The sequence below is a fragment of the Gopherus flavomarginatus genome, chromosome 12, assembly GCF_025201925.1.
Source record: "Gopherus flavomarginatus isolate rGopFla2 chromosome 12, rGopFla2.mat.asm, whole genome shotgun sequence".
NCBI lineage: Eukaryota > Metazoa > Chordata > Testudines > Testudinidae > Gopherus > Gopherus flavomarginatus.
In genome coordinates this window covers 39228073-39250119 of record NC_066628.1, presented here as the reverse complement: position 1 = coordinate 39250119, position 22047 = coordinate 39228073, and the positions used below count along the sequence as shown (strand labels likewise).

General features: G+C 48.5%; 2 protein-coding genes across 2 annotated transcripts in view; one reads left to right on the top strand and one right to left on the bottom strand.

Annotated features, from left to right (window-relative positions):
* ACSF2 (acyl-CoA synthetase family member 2) overlaps positions 1-22047 on the bottom strand; it is a 51302-nt gene that overhangs the window by 4515 nt on the left and 24740 nt on the right. The window lies entirely within an intron of this gene.
* Positions 10789-22002, top strand: CHAD (chondroadherin). Its single transcript, XM_050920522.1, has 4 exons — positions 10789-11682; positions 16637-16800; positions 17028-17173; positions 20968-22002. The coding sequence occupies exons 1-3, from the start codon at positions 10903-10905 to the stop codon at positions 17167-17169; spliced, it is 1086 nt and encodes a 361-aa protein (XP_050776479.1). The 5' UTR covers positions 10789-10902; the 3' UTR covers positions 17170-17173; positions 20968-22002.

Genomic DNA, 22047 nt, shown 5'->3' with positions numbered 1-22047 from the left:
GGCACCTTATAGACTAACAGACATATTCACCCATGAAAGCTCATGCTCCAAAACATCTGTTAGTCTATAAGGTGCCACAGGACTCTTTGCTACTCTATAAATATTAGCCAGTGTGGATCAGGCAACGCTGTTTAAAAAATAACAAACCCTGCTCCAGTCTCAGCAGTGAACATTTGAGAGGCAGAGTGGTCCAGTGCATAGAACTGGGAGTCAGGATGCCTGGGTTCTTTTCCCGGCTGGGCAACACTGGGCACATCAAGTTACCTATTTGTGCCTCAGTTTGACCATCTGTACAATGAGGATAAAAACACTCACTCCCTTTTGCCATCAAATGATGCTGATAGGTTGCAAGTACAGGGCCTGATTCATCACTATGTTACTCAAAATGGAGTTCAATTGGGGTAGGACTAGAGTAGAGATCAGGACCCTAGAGCACCAGGGGAGTCCTCAGATAACAGTATTCTGTAATTGCAACCTATTATTCTATTGGTTGGGGGTAAATGGAGGGACAAAACCATTGTGTTTCCCCTGCTGGCTCTGCAGCAGTTACACAATAGTACTGGGGCTGCACAATGATGTTGGGACACCAACAGAACTCCGAAGACATGCTCATTTCAGTTCCCTTAGCAACACAGGGAGACATTCTTGGCCTCAGAGAGATGGGAGGAACCGGCTGGGAAAAGTAGTGATTTTCAGGCGTCAAAGAGGGTGTAACAAACAACAGAAAGTCAAATAACAAACCAAAGGAAGTGCTGAAGGCTCTCTTGCTGGCTCTGCCAGTCCAGCCCCCTGTGACCCAGAGGATGGATTTCATTATCCTAAACCAGTGCCAGATGTTTTGTCTAGCTCTGAAGATCTGAACTGAAGTCGATTCCAGACCCTCCCTTGGCAGCTAGCTCCAAACAGTCCTTAACTCATTATCCTTCTTGTCTCATTCAAATGTTCACTGGGGAGATGGGGTCTAGCTCTGCTGGCCTCAGCAGCTCTCCGGAGTTGCCCCTCCATCCCAAATTTTATGGGACCGATCTGGATTTTCCAGGTTGATTTTACTGCCCCACGACTTCTGGATATGTTCCAACTTGCGTTACACTGCGATGTCATTAGCCGCCAGAGCGACATCTCTATGCCGCAACATCAGGCAGCAAACAAGTTTGCCTTGTAGGACAATTCTCCAAAGTTGGCCATATTCCTGGAGATCCCACCTATCCAGATAGTCACAATAAGCTCCCAGTCTAAGCCAGCTTAAAGAATCCCCCAAATAACCAATGCAATGTCCTCGCTGTGGCATAACGGCTTTGCCCCAGAACAGCTGTTTAGACTCAACACAGGCGATTGCTGCTTTCCTGCATTGCTGAAAATCAACCTCCTGTTATTTTACTGTAGGACAAACTGCTCCTGGTGGTTTGGAGTTCAAGCTGTTTCTCCTCTTTCCAGGCCAATTAGCATTCTTGAGGCTCGTAAGAATTTCTCCAGCCTGGCTAGAGTTTCAGAAACTCCCGCTCACTGGCCAGCAATGAGGCATGTGACAGTTACTTGGTATTTTATTGACGCCTTGAAAAATGCCTTCACTATGCAACTAACCCACTGGCCTGACGGGGGGAGAGGACAACCAGGGGTGGGGGAATACAACACACATCGAGAGAGAGAAAGCACACAGAGACTGAGGAAGACAGAAAAGACCAAGAGAAACCCCTTGGCTTGGAGGGTATCTGAAGGCTCCCAGCTGCTGGCATCCCACAAGTAAAACTGAGGACAAACTGGGCAAAATCCTGCCCCTGCTGAAGTCCATGGCAGCATTCCCATGGACTTCACCTACTGCAAGCATCACTTTATTAGTCCAGAACCTTGACGATTAGATGCTCTATTAATAACCACTGTCCTGAATGTACTCGGCCCCTGGGACCTCAGGAACAGAGCTGCCTGTATAGCCTGTATGGCCACTCACCATTCGGATCCATCTCTCCTTCCCCCTTCTGCACAGCTCAGCGAAGAGGGCTGGGGGCGGGGCAGGGGAAGAGGAGACTTTGGTCCAGGACACCCAGTTAGATCACTGGTCTCGAGAGCTTTAACCCCACTCCCATTCCTAGGCACGTGTGAGTCACATTCAGGAATGAAAAGGGGAGGATTTGGGCCATCAGAGGATAGAGGGGGTTGAGGGTTGTGGCGAGGGGACAATGGGGCACTCAGTGTGGGGAGAGCAGGATGGGGGAAGATAGAAGTGGGAGATGCCCCACAACATCTGTGAGGTCCAGGCTGACTACCACACAGGCGCGTGATGGGGTGAAGGATGGAGTGAGAGCTGGGGCGGGGGGTTCCATGGCCGAGGCAGGGAGCATCAGGGAGCTGTGGAGAAGAAAAGCCGGAGGGGTGGCCGGGGATTAGAGAGGAAGGCAGCTGGGTGGGTGGAAGATGCCAGCAGGAAGCTGAGCTGGCAGAGTGTGAGTGGATGGGGTGTGGGAAGAAAGCTGCCTTGCCTACAGCTACCAAAAAGCGGCAGTCTCATGGCGGCTGGCCACTAACTGCGGGGCGGGGAGCTCTCTGTGGCAGGCATTTGAGGGTGCCCGACGCAGGCCCTGAGCCCCAGGCACTGCAGTGAGGGGTGCCCGACGCAGGCCCCGAGTGCTAGGGTGCGCGACGTGGGCCCTGAGCCCTTAGCACTGCAGTGAGAGATGACCTACGCGGGCGCCGAGCCCTTGGCACTGCAGTGAAGGGTGCCCGACGCAGGCCCTGAGCCCTAGGCACTGCAGTGAGGGATGCCTGACACAGGCCTTGGGCACTGCAGTGAGAGGTGCGCAACGCAGGCCCCGAGCCCTAGGCACTGCAGTGAGGGGTGCCCGATGCAGGTCCTGAGCCCTTGGCACTGCCATGAAGGGTGCCCGACGCAGGCCCTGAGCCCTTGAGCACTGCAGTGAAGGGTGCCCAACGCGGGCCCCGAGCCATTGGCACTGCCATGATGGGTGCCCGACGTGGGCCCCAAGCCCTTGGCACTGAAGTGTGCCCGACGCAGGCCCCAAGCCCTTGGCACTGCCATCAGGGGTGCCTGACGCAGGCCCCGAGCCCTAGGCACTACCATGAGGGGCGCCCTATGCAGACCCCAAGCCCTAGGCACTGCCGTGAGGAGTGCCCAACACGGGCCCCGAGCCCTAGGCACTGCCGTGAGGAGTGCCCAACATGGGCCCCGAGCCCTTGGCACTACCGTGAGGGGTGCCCGACGCAGGGCCCCGATCCCTAGGCACCGCAGTGAGGGTGCCTGACACAAGCCTTGGGCACTGCAGTGAAGGGTGCCCGATGCAGGGCCCGAGCCCTAGGCACTGCTGTGAGGGGTGCCTGGCTTTGGGTTCTAGATGCGGTGGTGGCGGGCACCCACAAACACCCAGACAAACCCCCTGCTGGATTCTGAACCTGTGAGTGCTGAAGGCCCCTGGAGCCAAAGCTCAATCATGACTAAAAGCCAGGTTCTTCCCCAGGCTGGCAGGGGACTCTGCAGCACCTGGGTCACTAAGCAGAATTGTGGCTGATGGAGCCAGAACTGCTCCAAGGAGCTCCCAGACAGCACACGCTGTAGTGCCCTGCAGCAGGTGCAGCATTCGCCCTGCTCCATCGCTTGCCCGTTCTCCTGGCCTCCCCCACTTCACACCCCTGCTCTCTCTTGCCACTGTGCAAGGGTGTAAACTGTGGGAGGAATCCCCTGTGCATCAACACAGAGGCTGGCAAGAATCTGTCCCTATACTATTCCCCCCAGCTAGAGACAGAGGGCCTCTTACACCAGAGTAATCCTACTGGTGTCAGCAGAGTTATTCCTGATTTATACCAGCGAGAACGCGGACTTAGAGCCGAATTCACACAGGGGACACTGGCTTATGGGACAATCAGCTCTTTTAGTGCGGGGTGTTTCAAGTGCAACAAGTTCTACGCAGGAGGATACTCTAATAAAAATAAATCACTGGGGTGGGGTGTGGGGGGGACACGACTGTCTCCTTGAGCTAAAACAAGACACCAGAACAGCCCTGCCCTGAGACACCAGAGAAAAACCCTAAATCTATATTTACGCTGTTTCTAAAAGCTGTATATTTACTGGCGTAGCCCATAAAGGCCTCTGAGGAGAAGCAGAGGAGAGTCACACATTCATAAATTACTAGGCACCAGATTCACGCTCTTTGTAGAACAGCAAATGTTTGCAGAACTGTTAATCAATTAAGCAACAGGGGAGTGCGGGATAATCCCTCCTCTTCTGAGTTGTCCCAGCAGCGCCAGTCCTGGGGGATCTCCGAGGGCCAGGGCTGAACAGTGGCCCCAGCAAAAGGAACACTAACATTAGACCCGTTGTCAACACCACACCACATACCACCCATGAGACACTGGCATGCACCAGGCAAGCTGTGAACTTCTGTGGCTCGTTGCCCATTTGCTGCCCAGTCCTTACTCATTCCCAGTCAAGGGCTGTGAAATTCAATGAGTAAATACCAGCTCCTGCCTGCTTGGCAGCAAGACACTCAAATACAAACAGCTGTGAGACCATGGGCCCCTCCCAGCAGCTGGGCACGGTGCCAGCTTGCGCAGGATGCCAACCTGCTCCAAGTCTCCCGCAGGAATCTGCTCACTGAAGCAGAGGAGTCAAAAACATTAGCAGAAAGAATTTTCCTTTTATTAAACTTTTATATGCATTGAAGTGGAACGTGAGACCAGACTCTGTTCCGCTGAAGGCAGTGTCCAGGCCCTGTCCCGCAGTAGGTGTGTTCCGACGGGAAGGCACACAGCATCCATTTAACCTCTGCTGGGCAAAATGGGCTGTCTGAGGTGTGCTCAGCACTGCGAGCCCATCCTTGGGGAGGAAATAAACCCTGCTACCCAGACCCCTTGCATCTGCATTACTGCCTGGCCCATTGCGTTCAGGTCCCCATTGTGCTAAGCCAGTGGCCTTCAAACCTTCGTACTGGTGACCCCTTTCACATAGCAAGCCTCTGAGTGCGACCTCCCTTCTACATTAAAAACATTTTTTAATATATCTAACACCATTATAAATGCTGGAGGCAAAGCAGGGTTTGGGGTGAAGGCTGACAGCTCACAATCCCCCATGTAATAAACTTGTGACCCCCTGAGGGGTCCCGACCCTCAGTTTGAGAATCCCTGTGCTAGGTCCTATACATATAGAGAGGGAAAGGCAGTCCTTGCCTCAAAGTGCATACAATCTAAAGAGACAAGACAGACACTGAGTACGTCTACACTGCAAAGAGAAGTGGGTGTTCTTAACTCATGGTAAAACAGCAGCGAAGACACAGTGACTCGGCCCTGAACTCAGGTTAGCAGCTCGAGTTCAAACCTATAGAGCTACTAACCTGAGTTAAACGACGAGCTGCCAGGTCTTCGCTGCTATTTTAACCCAAGTTAGCTAACCTGAGTTAAGAACTCGCCTTCGTTTGCAGTGCAGACACACCCACGGGGTGGGAGACAGGAGGGACTAGTCCAGTGGTACAGATGGGGAACTGAGGCACAGGGATAATGAGTGTCTTGCATGAGGTCACACAGGGAGTCTGTGGCAGAGCCAGGAATCAAACCCGGGTCTCCTGAGTCCCAGTCCAGTGCCTGAACCCTATGATTATTTATTTCCATCTATGCATTCAACCCCTGCTCTGGGAACCTCTCATGAGACATTAAAAAATATAAAGCGCAAAAATAGCTGCAAATCCAGCAGGCAATCTTCATCCCATCCCCCCGCCCCCAAACACTGTCACAGCCCCCTCCCAGAAGACGGTGGAAACAGATGGCGCTTTGCAGTTTCCCCTAGACTGAGGAACAGAGATTCAGGCTCATTGGGACAGGGATGTGAGCACATTCCAAAGCAGGGGCCTCACATGGAGAACATCCTCCTAGTGGCTCAAACGCAGCACCTCAAACTCCACTGCAAGTGAGTGCAGGAGGTGCAGGGAGGGGTGAAAGAGCAGGGAGCACAGCTATTGCAGTTGTGCTCCTGATGAGAAAGAAAGTATCAGAGGGGTAGCTGCGTTAGTCTGGATCTGTAAAAGCAGCAAAGAGTCCTGTGGCACCTTATAGACTAACAGACGTTTTGGAGCATGAGCTTTTGTGGGTGAATACCCACTTCGTCGGATGCATGTAGTGGAAATTTCCAGGGGCAGGTATATATATGCAAGCAAGCTAGAGATAACGAGGTTACTTCAACCTCCCTGGCCACACAATAGCAGACCTTAAGGTGGCCATCCTGCAGCAAAAAAACTTCAGGACCAGACTTCAAAGAGAAACTGCTGAGCTTTAGTTCATCTGCAAATTTGACACCATCAGCTCAGGATTAAACAGAGACTGTGAATGGCTTGCCAACTACAAAACTAGTTTCTCCTCTCTTGGTTTTCACACCTCAACTGCTAGAACAGGGCCTCATCCTCCCTGATTGAACTAACCTCGTTAACTCTAGCTTGCTTGCATATATATACCTGCCCCTGGAAATTTCCACTACATGCATCGGACGAAGTGGGTATTCACCCACGAAAGCTCATGCTCCAAAACGTCTGTTAGTCTATAAGGTGCCACAGGACTCTTTGCTGCTTTTACTGATGAGATAGAGCCTCTCAGCAAGCAGGCTGCTGCACTCCATGCTAGTGTCCATTTCTGAAAGGACTGACGGTGCAGCTCCATGCACTGCGGGAATCTAATCTTGCAGCGACAAAGGCCTGGATGATGATAGCAGGGTGAGCATCCAAAGAACAGCTGCAATCTCTTGGCCAGATGGAGATGGAAAAATGCTATTCTGGCAACTGCTGCTACCTGATCATCTAATAGCAGCTGGAGGTCTGATCAGGCTCCAGCTGGCGAACCTGAGATGCGCACTCTTTGCCCAAGGGACACATATACGCTCTTGGCTCTAGCGTCTCAGCCTGTGCTCTCTCATTCTCGCAGCTAACTAATTCCTTGCCTAGTGGTGTCAGACAGGTGTCTGGCCAATGGGTACCCACTGGCCTTCATCGGGGGACAAAGGTTCCCATCAGCATATGCAGCGAATTTTGGAATTTCTTCCTGTTCCTTCACACCATCGTGTAGAGCTGGGTCAGACTCATGCAACACGTGCACCACTTCAACTGGGGTTTGTGATGGGGCAGGGGTCAAAGTAAAGGCTCTGTCCCTGTTTGGGAGCTCCTTAAATCCCAGCATTGAGACAGGACAACAGGGAACAAATCTCAGAGGAGAGCTGGGTAAGAACAGTAAAATTATGAAAAATCCTTTGAATTCTGAAGTAAACTCGCTTAGATGGCAGCTGTGGCCCTTTTGCGTTTGCTTTTGATGACTATCCTTGTGAACAGTCAAGCTCACTGGCAGGAAAAGCTCAAAAGCAGCCAGTCTGCACCAATAGGCTGAGCTGGCACTGCTCTGAGCCCACTGTCTCGTTCTATAAACCCTCAGCCTTCATCTGAAAACATCTCTAGCTGTTGTGGTTGTGAAGAGACGCTCCAAAATGTCAGGGATGCAGAGATAAGGCTGCAGGGAGCCTGGAACAACAGCTCCGAAAGGTGTGAGCTGCCTCATTCATCTCAGGGAGGGGTTAACTCAGAGGTCCAGTGACGATCATCTAAGTATCATCACTGTTAACTATTTTATCGCTGGTGTGAGAAAGGAGAGGGAGGGTGACAGCTGCATGATTTAAGTGTGGACAACGCCTCATTTTGGTGCAGATAGCACCATTTGGGAGGTAGCACCTCTTTATTTCTTCCCAGCTAGGGAGCAGCCAGGCCCCAAGAGCCTAGCAGAGCCCAGGGGATATGCTCAAGCCCCACTGAGGGGGAGTCATACTCAATGAGCCCACTGGAGCCTACAGTGCTGCGGGAGCCAGAACATTTCAAAGAAACAAGCCTGAGTGGTCTAACAAAGCTACCCAAAAGCGGGGTGGGGGGGCAAGGGGAGAGGTTGAGCAGTATGGGGGCAGGGTTTGCATCATCACGGTGGCATGGGGCCAGGGTTTGCATCTTTGCATCATCACACGTGGTCCCCCCCAAAAAAAATGCACAGGAAAAATAGTAGCCCCAGAGCTAAGCGGAAAAACCATGAGCCACAAGTGGGTAAAACACCCCATGCCATCTTTAAAGGGTAAACCCAAGTCTCCCTTACTTTAAACCACTTGGCAACCCACAGGTGACACATATGGGAGACGTTTATTTTATGGGTGGAGTTTGGAAGAATATCACTATCTTTATTCTCAGTCTGACCCCTGCTGGCAGGCATGTCCATGGAAACCAAACTGTTAGTTAACATTATTTGTGGAGAAGAGGGAGAAAGTGAATGCTGAAAGGTACAATGCCAACTATTTACCCAGGAAACCTAACTCTGAGAGCTACGTTTGTCCAACCAAGGAACAGAGATATACCATGTGACCTAGGTGTCCAAACAAAACAACCGCATTTCAAATGCTGACTATGAACTGTTCACATACAAGATACAGCTCAGGTATTATTTACAAAAATTATTCAGTAAATAACTTGGAGTAAGTCTGAGAAAGCCACAGTCTGTTCACAGATAGAAAGAGAAATATGAAATTTTTGAAATTGCTTTACTGATCATTCCCATGCTGTATGAGGGTTCTCACAGTACGATGGAGCTCCCAGCCTGCACTGGGCCAGCTCAGTGGAAAGCCCGGGAAAGAATGTCTGGGGTGCCACTTCTTTAGTTGCTCCAAAGTCCTGATCAAGATTCTCAGAGAGACATTAAATCTGGTGGACAAGGTGGGTGAGATAATATCTTTTACTGGACCAACATCTGTTGCCTCACCCATCTTGTCTCTGTAATATCCTGGGACCAATATGGCTACAACAACACTGCATTAAACTAGGTGTCAGAGTGGTCAATGCCCTCGCCATTCAGTTCTGGAAACCCCAGTTCCAGTTCTTATTAGGCCACAAACAAACATGTTTTGTGGCATCCGTTTAACAGATGTTTGACCACAGAACAGCTAGCTCGAAAACCCAGGGTTCCTCTATTGTTCCATCTCAGGAGACAAGTCAGTTAAAACTCCTCACATACCGAGGATGGAGAAGAGGATCCAGGCTTTGAATGGCAGCATGTGGCCTGGTAGGACTGAGGAGTACTGGAAGAGCTGCATGGCAAGGTTTGCACCAGATTGTCTATATTACATCTCCATTCAGCCAATGTTAGCTGTCTCTACGGTTCAAGAAAAACAAAGTTCACCCCCAAAATGAAAACATAAAGTGAACAGCCTCAGTAAAATGTACATCTGCAAAACAGCAGCTTGGATGCTGTCAGCCAGTTTGCATAACACCCTCTGGAGCATGCTCAGGAGGGATGGCTAATTCCACATCTCAACAATGGAAAAACCCAGAGATCCCTGTGAATAAGCCAGTCTCTGTGTCCTAAGTCAGCCCTTGGATTTCCTCCCTTTCTTGAGACTGTCTCACCTCCATAAACACTCCGTCGGGGCTTTATAGCCAGCTTCAGAGGTGGAACCCTCAACAAGCTCCCAGTTATGTGCTCGGCTCTCAGTTGTTTGCTACAGCCAGGAACTGGCTAGAAACCAGCTCAAAATGTTCCATTTACCACCTCCACACCACAATTCCTCCCCTGATCTCTCCCTCTCACACTCAGAAAGGGAGAGAAACCTAGGGATCCTCCTACCTTCTCCCCTTAATTCCCCTCCAGGAAGACAGCAAGGGGCACCCTCCGGATCTTTAATTCACCTCCTTGTTGCTATTCTTTGTAACCCCTTATCCTGACCAAAGCACCCAGTCCCATTTCCTGTGATGCCATTAGCCTGATGTGACATGAGCCCCTTCACCAAAGTCTGAGCCATCATGACCTCCCCTCTCCCCCATCTCTGTCTCAGAAGCCCCAGGTGCTACCTGAAAACCACACCGCACCTTAGCCACTGCTCCTCAGGGTATCACATCAGCTGGGTCACAACCCCATTATTCCATTCTGGCTACAGTTCTCCCTACTGAGGCTTCAGCCAGTCTCTGCCCCCACCACGTCATGGAGGTCTCATCACCAAACGGCAGGGTGTGGTAGTGTGCCAGCCACTGTCCCCTGTAGCTCACTCAGATATCACCACGGGGCTAGCTCCCCTTCAGTCCCAGACTGGTCAGGAGGAACTAGGTTTCTCCCCACCTCATCTTTCTCTGACCATGACACATCCTGAAGTTCTCATCCATTATCAGCATTGCAGTAGCACCCACAATACACTCGGTGCTGTCCACACACTGAACCTACCCCCAACTGTTCCCAATCTCACTCAATTGTCGCCCAGGAAATAAGCGGGAGATGGACAGAATAAGGATGCCACAGTCTGTCCCTATATAACAACAGGGAAAGGTGCCTCCCTGTCTTTAAAGCCTCTGAAAATAGTTCAAGATTCCGCCCATGTTAAAATGTCACCAATAAGCACTTGGAAAACATCAGTACAGGAGAGGTGGGCCCTGTACCAGTTAGCCTGGCACTGAAGGGGGACAGGTTCTGTGTTCCTGTCGATGGCGTTGTGCACCCCTATCCCTGGACTTGGTTCTCCACCTGTGAGTCACCGAGGGTTTTATCACCATCTGTTTCAGTGGGGAGCGAAGAGACCCCCCCCAGAAGGCAGATGCGCACACTGTTTTCTCTGCCCATTTACCTCCCTGCCCCGTGGGGAAAACTGCTCCAGCCTGGTGTCTGCAGCAGAGCAGTGGAGGTTTGAAGAAGCCCAAAGGGGTTAAAGTCACACTGAGCTCCCAAATTCAGTCGCTTCCAAGTCAGTCTGGCTGCTGCCTGCGGTTTGTGGGAAGGGATTTCATTCTTTAATAACAGCATTATAAATAGGGCTGTGTTCAGTTTGCTGCAGACTCTCACTCGCTCGTCTCCCTCCTCCTCCTGCCACTGCTGCTGCTCTTCCCTCCCACACAGATCCCAGTGCTGGCCATGGATCGGTCAGTCTTCTTCCTCAGCCTCCTCAGCTTGCTGGTGTGCCTCCTCCCCATCCTCCAGGCATGCCCCTCGAACTGCCACTGCCATGGGGGAGAGCTCCAGCACGTCATCTGCGACAACGTCGGGCTGAGGAAGATCCCCAAGGTGTCCGAGCAAACACGGCTCCTCAACCTGCAGAGGAACAACTTCCCCATCCTGCCAACCAATGCCTTCAGGGAGATGAAAGGGCTTGTGTCCCTCCACCTCCAGCATTCCCAGATCAAGGAGATCTCCAGCGGCGCCTTCCGGGGGCTGAAGCAGCTCGTCTACCTTTACCTGTCCAATAACGATATCAGCGTCATCAAGATGGGCGCCTTCGACGACCTGTTGGAGCTCACTTACCTGTACTTGGACCACAACAAGATCTCGGACCTGCCCAAGGGGCTCCTCTCCCCGCTCATTAACCTCTTCATCCTGCAGCTGGGCAGCAACAAGATCCGAGAGCTGAGATCAGGGACCTTCAGTGGTGCTAAGGACCTGCGCTGGCTCTACCTCTCTGACAATTCCCTCTCCTCAGTCCAGTCCGGGGCCCTGGACGACGTGGAAAACCTCGCTGTCTTCCATTTGGATAAGAACCAGCTGAGCACTTACCCGGTGGCTGCAATGAGCAAGCTGAGGGTAGTGGAGGACCTGAAGCTATCTCACAACCCCATGAAGGTCATTCCCGACTATGCTTTCCAGTCTTTCGGGCGCTACATGGAGACACTCAGTCTGGACAACATGGGCCTGGAAAAGGTAGGCTCCTCTTCACCCTCTCTCCTCTTTCAAATTGAAACATAGGGCCTGGTTCTCTTCTCACTTACAGTGCTGTCACGTTTCTGTCCTGATCCGTACGGGTGTGAGGGAAAAGGAGAATCAGAGTCACAGTTTTGGCAGAAGGGTGAAGGCTTCACTAGCAATAAAAAAAGGCACCTGAATCTTTGAACATCCATGTGATGAATAAAAACAAGAGGACCCCTTCCTCTTGTGCTATGAGACGCTAAGCTCTCCTGGGCTCACTGCGCCCATCGGAAGGGTGATGGGTCCCGCTCCAGCAGTTGGTTGCACCACTCCAATGGGAAATGTATTCTGGTGCTTTAAAATAAAGGATCGAAGAGCTCCTAGCCTTGGGAGGTAGGGTGGGGGAAAGGAGAGGCAAGGAGCTGCTCCGTGCTCAAACGGCAGGGCACAGAGGACTGGTAGAACTTAACTGCCCTGTTTCCTGAGCTGCAGCCTGGGTACCTGCTGTCGGTTTGAAGTGTGTATGGGGGGGCGGGAAATTCCTCCAGAGGAGTTATGAATAGCAGCAGTTTCTTCCTAGTGCAGCACAGACAGGTACCCAATCCACACATGTCCATCTTCTACCTTTTTTTTTTTTAACTTCCAACTTTACACTCTATAAAGAAAGGTTTGTCTATTGATGAGCTCTCAAGAGAAACTCTTGCAGCCTTTTACAAAGAAGCCCTGTTTCTACCCAGAGAGCAGGAGGGACATTCCGGTAACCCAGCAAAATACCCCTTTTCTTCTCATGGAAAAAGTCAGGACCATAGGTAGGAGCATCACGCTGAAGAAGCTACTTGCAACAGGACCCCTGGAATACCAGGCAGGGGTGCAAGTAAAGGAGCATATCCAGCTCAGGAAGGACAGCACCTCAAAGCAGCAGTGTCCCACAATGCTTTGTTGGGATGCAACAGGATGATGAAAGAGCAGCTCACAGCATCCCAGGATATAGTGCCAAGAAGCACAGGGATGGAGCATATCCAGGGGAAACAGGATAGCACCTCAGAGCAAGGCAGTACCCCATCATGTGGTGCAGAGGGATGGAGAACATCCCAGTGAAAACGATGAATGCCTTGTAGCAACACAGAGCCAGCATCATACTGTGCTGGGGGTGTGCAGAGCATCTGCATTCAGAAGGACACAACCCAATAGTAGCAGAGAGCTGCCAAACAGTGGTGGAAGTTAAAGCACATCCACGTTTCAAAGGTAATACAGCATCCCAGAATGCCAGGCTAGGAAGCTGGAATTTATCTAGGTTGAGGATGACAGTATCTATAGCAGCACGGTGTCCCTTCGTCAATATCTCATCTCGAGATTACAGTCCCTGTAAGGACTGGTGTAATCAAACTCATTCACCTGGAAATTATCTGCTGACACATCTGTGGAAGGATTCCACAGATGACGAGCACATTGTCCTTCAGTGATGCTGCCATGTCACTACTGGGGGCACCAACTCAGATTCTATCTGGTCTCATCATGCACACATGGAAAGATACAGGTTACATGTGATACTAGAACTAGATGGAGAGACACCAGAGACAAGATGAGATTTAACTAGTCCAAGATGGTGGGATGCTCTACAGATGCAAGTGCTCTTTGTACTGTCAAGGAATTAGCTGAACAAACTGGAAGTCTAGGAATTCAGTCTAGCTATGCAGTGACCTCGTTAATCTGGAGAACAGTATCTTGGGCATAAGAATCGAATTGGACAACAAACAGATGTGGAGTCAGTTCTTTCATCTGTTTGATCAATAGGTTGCTAGCTAGAGATGAAGGGTTTAGTCACTGCTGACTTACGTGCGTGCATTGCCTGAAGTCCTTAGAGTTATGTTTATTCTCACCAGTGGTGAACTTGCTCAATGGATCAATGGTCGTTGTTTGTTCTGTATATTATCTTATGCTGCACTGCTGTTTTAATATAGTTGTCTCGGTGTAATTCTGTGCACTGACTGTCCGTCATCTTTCATACTTTTTGACATCATTTTAACAACATTCCAATATAAAAAACTACCTTTGATATCATCTCACATCTCCTGCAGATTCTTTCAGATTGGACGGATCCGACCATGTGTTACTGGTAGAAAAGCTACATAAAGGAACCATTTCATTCACCAATGTAGTCCCTTCTGGGGTAGAACACAGCAGCTCTTTAACAGTGCACACACCACTTCTTTGTATGCAAAAGTGGAAAAGTATACCAGAGCCAACCTAAATGGCAGGAGTTTAGCTAGGCAGAGCAGAATCATACAAATTAGCCAAGACACGAGGGTTAACATTCCTAGTTTTGCAAAAAAAGTGCTCTGGTCTCTTTAATGACCTACTAGTGGTCAGTAATAGAAAGGAACTTTGAGGTCTCATATGAAACATGGCACTTCCTGCAGCCAAGTGCCCTCATAACAAAGTCTGGACCATTTGATTAGTACAAACGAGAGAGGCGTGCCACCAGATGATCATTCCTATTTCTCTATGAACATGGTCCACCATGGTTGCTCCAGGGTTTTCATTTTTTCACTCTAAAGGTATGTCTACACTGCAGTCAGAGGAGTGACTGCACCCATGTGTAGACACACCCAAGCTAGCTTTGATCTAACTAACTTGAATAACAGTAGCAGGGAAGCCATAGCCCAACACATGCTGTATGAGCCCACCTGGGACGCTGGGTAATTATTTGAGCAGCTAACCCATGCTGTTATGGCTTGACTGCTATTGGTTTTTGAACTAGCTAGATCAAAGCTAGCTTGGGTACGTCTACACATGCTGCAGCCACATCTCTGATTGCAGCCTAGACACACCCAAATACATTTTCTCCTCACACTTGCCAGAAGCCTTGCATCCATGTGATCCATATGTATGTATGTGAGTCTCCCTAGACATAATGGCCATTTGATGGTGGTATTTAAAGTATGCAATGGTGATAATATCTGAGTTGCAGTCACACACACCCCCAAATACCATTCTCAGCTCCTCTTCTCTGATAGGGTTGGATTCTTCTGTGCGGTTTCAAAACTCTATAGCCACTTGGATGTGCGAAACAGTTCCAGATGAGAAACCCTGTCACTGCTGCAATGAACATTACCATTGTCACACCAGAAAAGAAAGAGATCTTAAACAATTTTGCAACTCTAGTATCGGGAAGTCCTCTCACACGCAAGGAAACAAAGAGACCAAACTCTTCTCCGAAGCTTTAACCAAAGATATTACGATAGCCATTTCTAACAGGGCTCAGGACCATATTAGCTACGTGCCACAAAAAAAGTGAACAATAAACACCTTGCATCTACATAATAACCTTCATCTTGGAGGACCCCAAAGTGCTTGAAGCTCGGAGATAAAGCACAGCAGCTGTTTAACAGCACACAAACAATTGGAACAGGAAGTGAAACAGAATGCCATATTAGATTGAAACCACAGGGGGAATGTAAGTGGTCAGAACAGAATTACCCAAACTGGAATTTGGCCAGGACATTGGCATCAAACACCCCTGCTGCACAAAGCACCAGAAGTAGTCAGGACCTTGCTTTCACATCTCATTGGAGAGACAGCACCGGGAGCAGCATAGCAGAACCTGCTGGGATTTATTCAGTGCTGAACCATAGGGGACTGTCCCCTGCTGACTTCCCAACATTACTTGCTGCAGGACTTTGGAGGTTTCTTACACAAGCACTAATCCAACCCAACACTGCTTGGCTTGTCAGATCTCACAGGTTTTCAGCCCGAGATGGCATAGCTGCAGGAGCTGGGACTCATGCTGAGGGGACGTGTCTGGGGAATGATCAGTGAGACATGAAAATACACAGATGAGTATTTGACACAGAGCTTTCTGATGGACCCATGGAGATAACAAATCTTTTTTCTCCCCTCCCCAGGGTTCTGAAAAGAACAGGGAAGTGGGAAGAAAACAGGTTTGTTATTGCCAAGAGCAGCATGCCTGTGGAGGGTCCGCTGGTCCCGTAGCTTTGGCGGACCTCCTGCAGGCGTGCCACTGAATCCGTGAGACCAGGGACCTCCTGCAGGCAAGCCCCGAAGGCAGCCTGCCTGCCGTGCTTGGGCCTGCTTGCCTAGAGCCGCCCCTGGGTAAGAGAACCCCACCTTGCAGTCAACAGTTTCCTCTATAACTAACGGGCTCCAGGGAAGTTTGCGTGGATGGGTTTGCATTTTACACAAATTCTTCCAAACTAAGTAAGACTGGGGTGGGGAAAAGGGGAGACAGCTAACAGGAGGTGCACAATTGCCAGTTTTATCTCTCCAGTACACCGCATTTTATTCTCAGGTGCGTGAACGGGGCTACATTTTAAAGCCTGCCCATAGGCCATGAACACCCAGACTTGCAAACAGCCCATCAGGGAGGGGAGGGAGAGAGGTGAGGAGGCCAAGGCACTGGACGCCTGCCCTGCTGCATCTACAGTGCTCTGAAGCCAAGTGTAACTTTCCACTCAGAGTCCACGGGGCACTGCCAAAGCCTACAGGCCCTTCAGACTCCACAAACACTCCCTCCAGCAACAGTTTCATGAGCAGGAACACAACAGGCCCTGGAAAGGTTTGTACCCAGGGAATGTCTCGGCTCACTTAGAGAGGAGGAACGTGCTTTAGAAACAAATGGGACTGGCCAGACCTCAGCTTTTCTTTGGGCTATATGGAGGCGCCTGGGGAAGGCAAGGAGAAAATGGGGAGGGGCTCGGGCTTTAGCCACCCTGAGGTGGGAGGAATTAAAATCCGTCACTCAAGAAGGAAAACACCTTCCATGCGTCTGCCTCCTGAATCCCTCTAGGGGGCCATGGAGGAGATTCCTTGCTCCTTACCCTCTCCCACTCTCTACAGCCCCACTGCTGTCACTAAGGCCATGAACACAGGCAGCCTGGAAAGGAAGGGAATGGAGAGCATCTCCCACTCGCCCGAGGCACAGCAATCAGCATCTCCCCTTGTGCTTTAGTTTTCAGATAAAGCATTTGCTGGAGTGACCACACTGAAGACTGTTCACATCGAGAACAACAGACTTAACCAGCTACCTGGGAACTTCCCCTTCAGCAGCCTGGAGAACCTCACCCTATCCAACAACCCTTGGCTCTGCTCCTGTCAGCTAGTAGCTCTGCGCAAGTAAGAGACACTCACTTCTGCCGCTGCCTTACTCAGTCTGGTGCCCACTGACCAGGCACAGGGGGAAGGTCCCGGTTAGTTGTGCCTGGTGAGGAGGAAGAGGCAATACCAATAACCTGACACTTGGTCAGTAATGCAGTTTCCGGTCTCCCCTGGCAACTCTGCCCAGGTGAGCAGTCGTCTGTTCCCTTCTGGAGCTTAGGGATTTTCTGTTTGCCCTTCCCCAGGTGGTTGGAGTCCAGCCGCTCCCGCCCTGATGCAGTTTGTGCCTCACCATCTCAGTACCGAGGGCAGCAGATAAGAGACACCGCCGCACTCCGCAACTGCAAACTCCCCACCAAGAGGCCCAGGAAAGGAAACCGCCATTAAACAGGTAAGAAACTTTTCACAACCACACCCTGTTCTTCTTCTTTCTCCTTCCATCTCACACAGACTTAAGCCAAGTCCTGGTTCCCCTGAAGTCAATGAGACTAAGGATCGCTTCCAAACCAGTTAATCCATTTACCTGCCCTGACCTAAATGTATAGGTCACAAAGCCAGAAGGGATCATTTTAATCAGCTAGTTTGACGTCCTGTATAACAGGCCAGAGAACTCTCCTGGGCTAATTCCTGTTGGAACTAGAGAAAATCTTTTAGAAAAACATCCAGCCTCGGTTTAAAATATTTCCAGTGACGGAGAATCTCCCACAACCATGTTCCAATGATTAATTACCAACATTGTTAACAAATTGTGCCTCATTTCTAGTCTGAATTTTACAAGCTTCAACTTCCAGCTATAGGATCTTGTTGTACCTTTGTGAGCTAGATTGAAGAGCCCTTTACTGCCAAAGTTTTGTTCCCCACCTAGGTACTTACAGACAGATCAAGTCACCCCTTAATCTTCCCTCTGGTAAGATAAATAGAATACATGCCTTAGTCTTTCACTATAGTAGAACCTCAGAGTTATGAACACCTCAGGAATGGAGATTGTTTGTAACTGCTGGAGTTGTGTAGCGTAGATTGACTTACCGCGGTAGTGTAGACATAGCCACAGATTTACTATGACCTTCTTACTCCCACTCCATATTCTTTTTATACATACAAAGATCACAGTTGCTCTTTTGGCTACAGCATCACATGTTCAGCTGATTATCCACCACAACCCCTAAATCCTTTTCAGAGACACTGCTTCCCAGGATAGAGTCTCCCATCCTGTAAGTGTGGCCTACATTCTTTGTTCCTAGATGTATGACCTTATGTTTGGCCACATTAAAACATGTATTGTTTGCTTGCACCCCGCTTGCCAACCAATGCAGAGTGCTCTGTATCAATTACCTGTCCTTCATTATTTGCCACTCCTCCAATCTGTGTGCAATCATCTGCAAACATAAAATTATTGCTGATGAAGTTTTCTTCCAACTCATTGATAAAAACGTTACCATAGAGCCAAGAACTGATCCCTGCAGGATTCCACTACAAACACACCCACTTGAAAATTATTTCCCCATTTATACTTACATTTTGAGATCAATTATTCGGCCAGTTTTTAATCTATTGTGTGCTGTGTTAATTTTGTATCCTTCTAGGTTTTTTTTAATCAAATGTCACGTGGTACACCAATTCACATGCCTTACAAAAGTTTTAAGTCTATTACATCAATATCATGACTTCTATCAATCAAACTTGTGATCTCAAAAAAGATATCAAGTCAGTTTGATGGGATCTATTTTCCATAAATCCATAATTCCATTGATTGGCATTAATTACTTTCCTTTAATTATTTATTGATCAAGTCCCATATCTGCCATTCCATTACTTTGCTTTGGATTGATGTCAAGCTGACGTACCTAGAATTACCCGGGTCATCCCGTTTACCCTTTTTAAATATTGGCACAACTTTAGCTTTCTTCCAATCCTCTGGAACTTTCCCTGTGTTCCAAAACTTACTGTTAATCAACATACATGGTCTAGAGAGCACCACAACCAACTGTCTGAGAACTTTGGATGAAAGTTATCTGGACCAGCTGATTCCAAAATGTCTAGCTTTAGTAGCTGCTTTTTAACATTCTCCCAAATTACTGTTGGAATGGAAATTGTTTAATCATCTATATCACCTAGTTTTTCCCCAAATATGGAACAAATATTTGTTGAACAGTTCTGTCTTTTCTGCATTATCACTGACAATTTACCATTTCCATTTAGAAACAGGCCAATCTCTCTGCTAGGATTCTTTTGCTCCTAATATACTTAACTCTGCTGGCCATAGAGTTTGCCTTCTGTCCTTTAGCTTGCCTTAACAATTTTCTACAATTCCTATCTTTTGATTTATATTCACAACTATCAACTTCCATTTTCTTCCATTTGGCTTGGGTGTACAGAATTATTTTATAGCTGCTTTCATTTCCCCTCTAAGCTAGTTTAGTTTTTTAACCAGTGTAGCCTTCTTTATTGAATGTGGCTTTTGGGGTATCTTGTAAAATGGTCTCAAACAATTCCTAACGATCATTCACATTTTTCTGTTCAAATTCTCTCTTTCAGCAGATTTGGCTCATAATTGTTTTATGAAACTGGTCCTTTTGAAGAACCAAGTATATGAGTTTGGACTTTATTCTATTTGCACATAACAAACGTGAACAAATCATGATCATTTGTGCCTAAACTACCATTAATTTTTAGTTATATGATCAAGTCCTCTTTGTCTGTCAAGACGAGGTCGAATGTAGAACTGCCCCTGGTTGGATGCAACACTTTTTGAGGCAGAAAATTGTCATCTGTAATATTTAGAAATTCTGAGGATATTTTAGTTCTGTCAGATCTCCAACAGGCCATCAGATTGAGGACCTCCTCCATAATGCAGTTTCCACACCATATAAAATACAGATAAGTGCTTATGGAGCCTTTGTTTTCTTCATTCATGGATAAAGAGATGGTGAAAACAAAGTTTTATGTAGGGTGACCAGACATCCCGATAAAATCAGGACTATTCCGATATTTAGGCATTTGTCCTAACCGACCTTTGGTTGGGACGCAATTTTGTCCCGATATTTCACGGTACTCTTTTTTTTTTTTCCTTTCTCTGCTGGCAACACTCGGTGCTTTTTTTTTTGTTGCTCCGCCGGTAACCCCCGCACCATGTGTCCTGATATTTTCTTCCTCTCATCTGGTCACCCCAGTTGTATGTCCTGAGTGCCCGAAGAGATACCAGCTCTTCTACCCCTTCCCAGAGTGATGCTATTTCTCCTGGACGGCTGGCAGATGTTATGGATTACAAATGGAAACACCAGCCATTCCAGGCAGGGCTGGTAGACTTCCACACTGGAAGTGGAAACTTCACTTTTCTAAACCACAGTGCTTAATTTAGCGTATGTAGGAGTCTCTCCCTTCACGGGCAGGAAGAGGAGAAAGCCAAACCCCCATTCCAGAGCCCTCTTCCAGGAGGGAGGAATAACAAAACAATGACGACGATGATAATACTTTGCCTTGAGATCCTCACATGGAGGGTGCTCTAGAAAAGCAATTTCCGAACATCAGTGAACTGATTCTCACAACTTGTGAGTCGGAGAATTTATTCCTGTTGTACAGATGTAAAAACTAAATACCTACAAGCTAGGCACATAGATCCATTCTAAGGCACCTAAGTAAGTGACCTGATATTTACAAGGGTCAAATATCTTCAGCTTCCAGTGCTTGCACTGAGAGTTGTGGGTGCTCAGCACCTCTGAGAGGCAAGTCATTTATTGAGATTCCCATATATGCTGATTTAAGGTGTAATCTCTTGTGCCTTTTAGGTGCCCAACTTGAAATATTTTAAGGGGGTCTGATTTCCAGAGGGAAGGTGCTCTGAGAACCAGGCTTCTTTGCAGTGTCTCAGCCCGGGCACCCAAAATCACTTGTTGCTTTTGAAAATCTAGGCCTCAGGTGTCTGTGTTCTGGCAGCCAAGTTTAAAATTTTAGGTAAGTTACTTAAGAGTCACATGGCAAAACAGTGGAAGAACTAAGATCACAGAACCCACTGGCCTGGTGTCCAGTGGAAACTGGGGTTGTTTGGCACCTCTAAAAAGGAGGTGAGGTGTCTCCCGACTCACAGTTGTGTATGCCATTCATGAGACCATGAAAAAGGCTCAAGTCCCTGTCTGCTTGAAAAACTTTTAAATGTAGATTTATTTTCTCCCTCCCCCGCCCTAACAGGCCCTGGTATGGCTTGTCCAGGTGACTGGCCAATTCAACCAATCAGAAAACTACTGACTCCATCCAAGTCCACCTGTAAGCTTCTACCATCTGTCAAGAGACATTTCTGATGCATCTGATCACCTCCAGCCTCCTCACAATCCTCGCCTATCTGCTGACTGCAGGATGGAATCCAACTTTTCAATCTTTTCTGACATCTATGTATTTTAAAAGAGGCATTTTTTTAAACTAAACTATGCATGACAATGCTAAGACAAGCTAACCTAGATCCTGCCAGTAGAACACAGTCATCTTTCCAGAGGCAACCTAAACCCATGTCCCCTGGTGTTTGTTTTCATCCTTCTCGTTCCAGTGGGATGCAAGTGAATAGAAAACCATAAGGGTTCCTCCCTCGCCCAGCCCCCGACTGCTCCAGCAGGAAAGCCATCCCGTCTCAATTCATGCAGACAGAAACCTCCTCCCAACTGAAGAGGTGATCCCTGCAGGTCAGGGCAGAGGACCACAGGTGAAGCAACGTCCAGGGTTCAGTGGGCCTGGAGAGTGAGTTTCCCTTACAGTCCAGCAGGGGGCGACCTCTCTAGGTCAGGCTGAGGTCTGCTAGTGTTGGGGAACCTCAACACTGAAATAGCTTGGAGATTGGATTCTCTTCTCACCCCGCAGGAAAGTGGTCTCACAAAGCACCTACACATACAAGGGGAGAGGTATGCACCATATCAGCCTATATCTGGGGAGCGATCTTGCTCTCAAGTCCTCCTCCTCCTCCTCCTCCTCTCCCTACCCCTAACCCAGAAAGCCTAGCGGGAGCACAAGATGACTGTGGTTTATCATCATGGATTTTACAATACCACAATTTCAACTTAACTGCATTTTTTTATCTAAAGATTTATATAAATATATATATATATATTTATTCCTCTGTAACTGAGTGTAAATGACTCTTAGAGGGATGAAAACTCCTCTTACTCTTATATAGAAAACAAATTGTATATTTTCTTATGTACATCTTCTGTATAAAGCTCTCACTGCAAAGATGAATCAACAGGTTTCCAAGTTTCTGCCTGAGGCCTGGTGACTCATGCT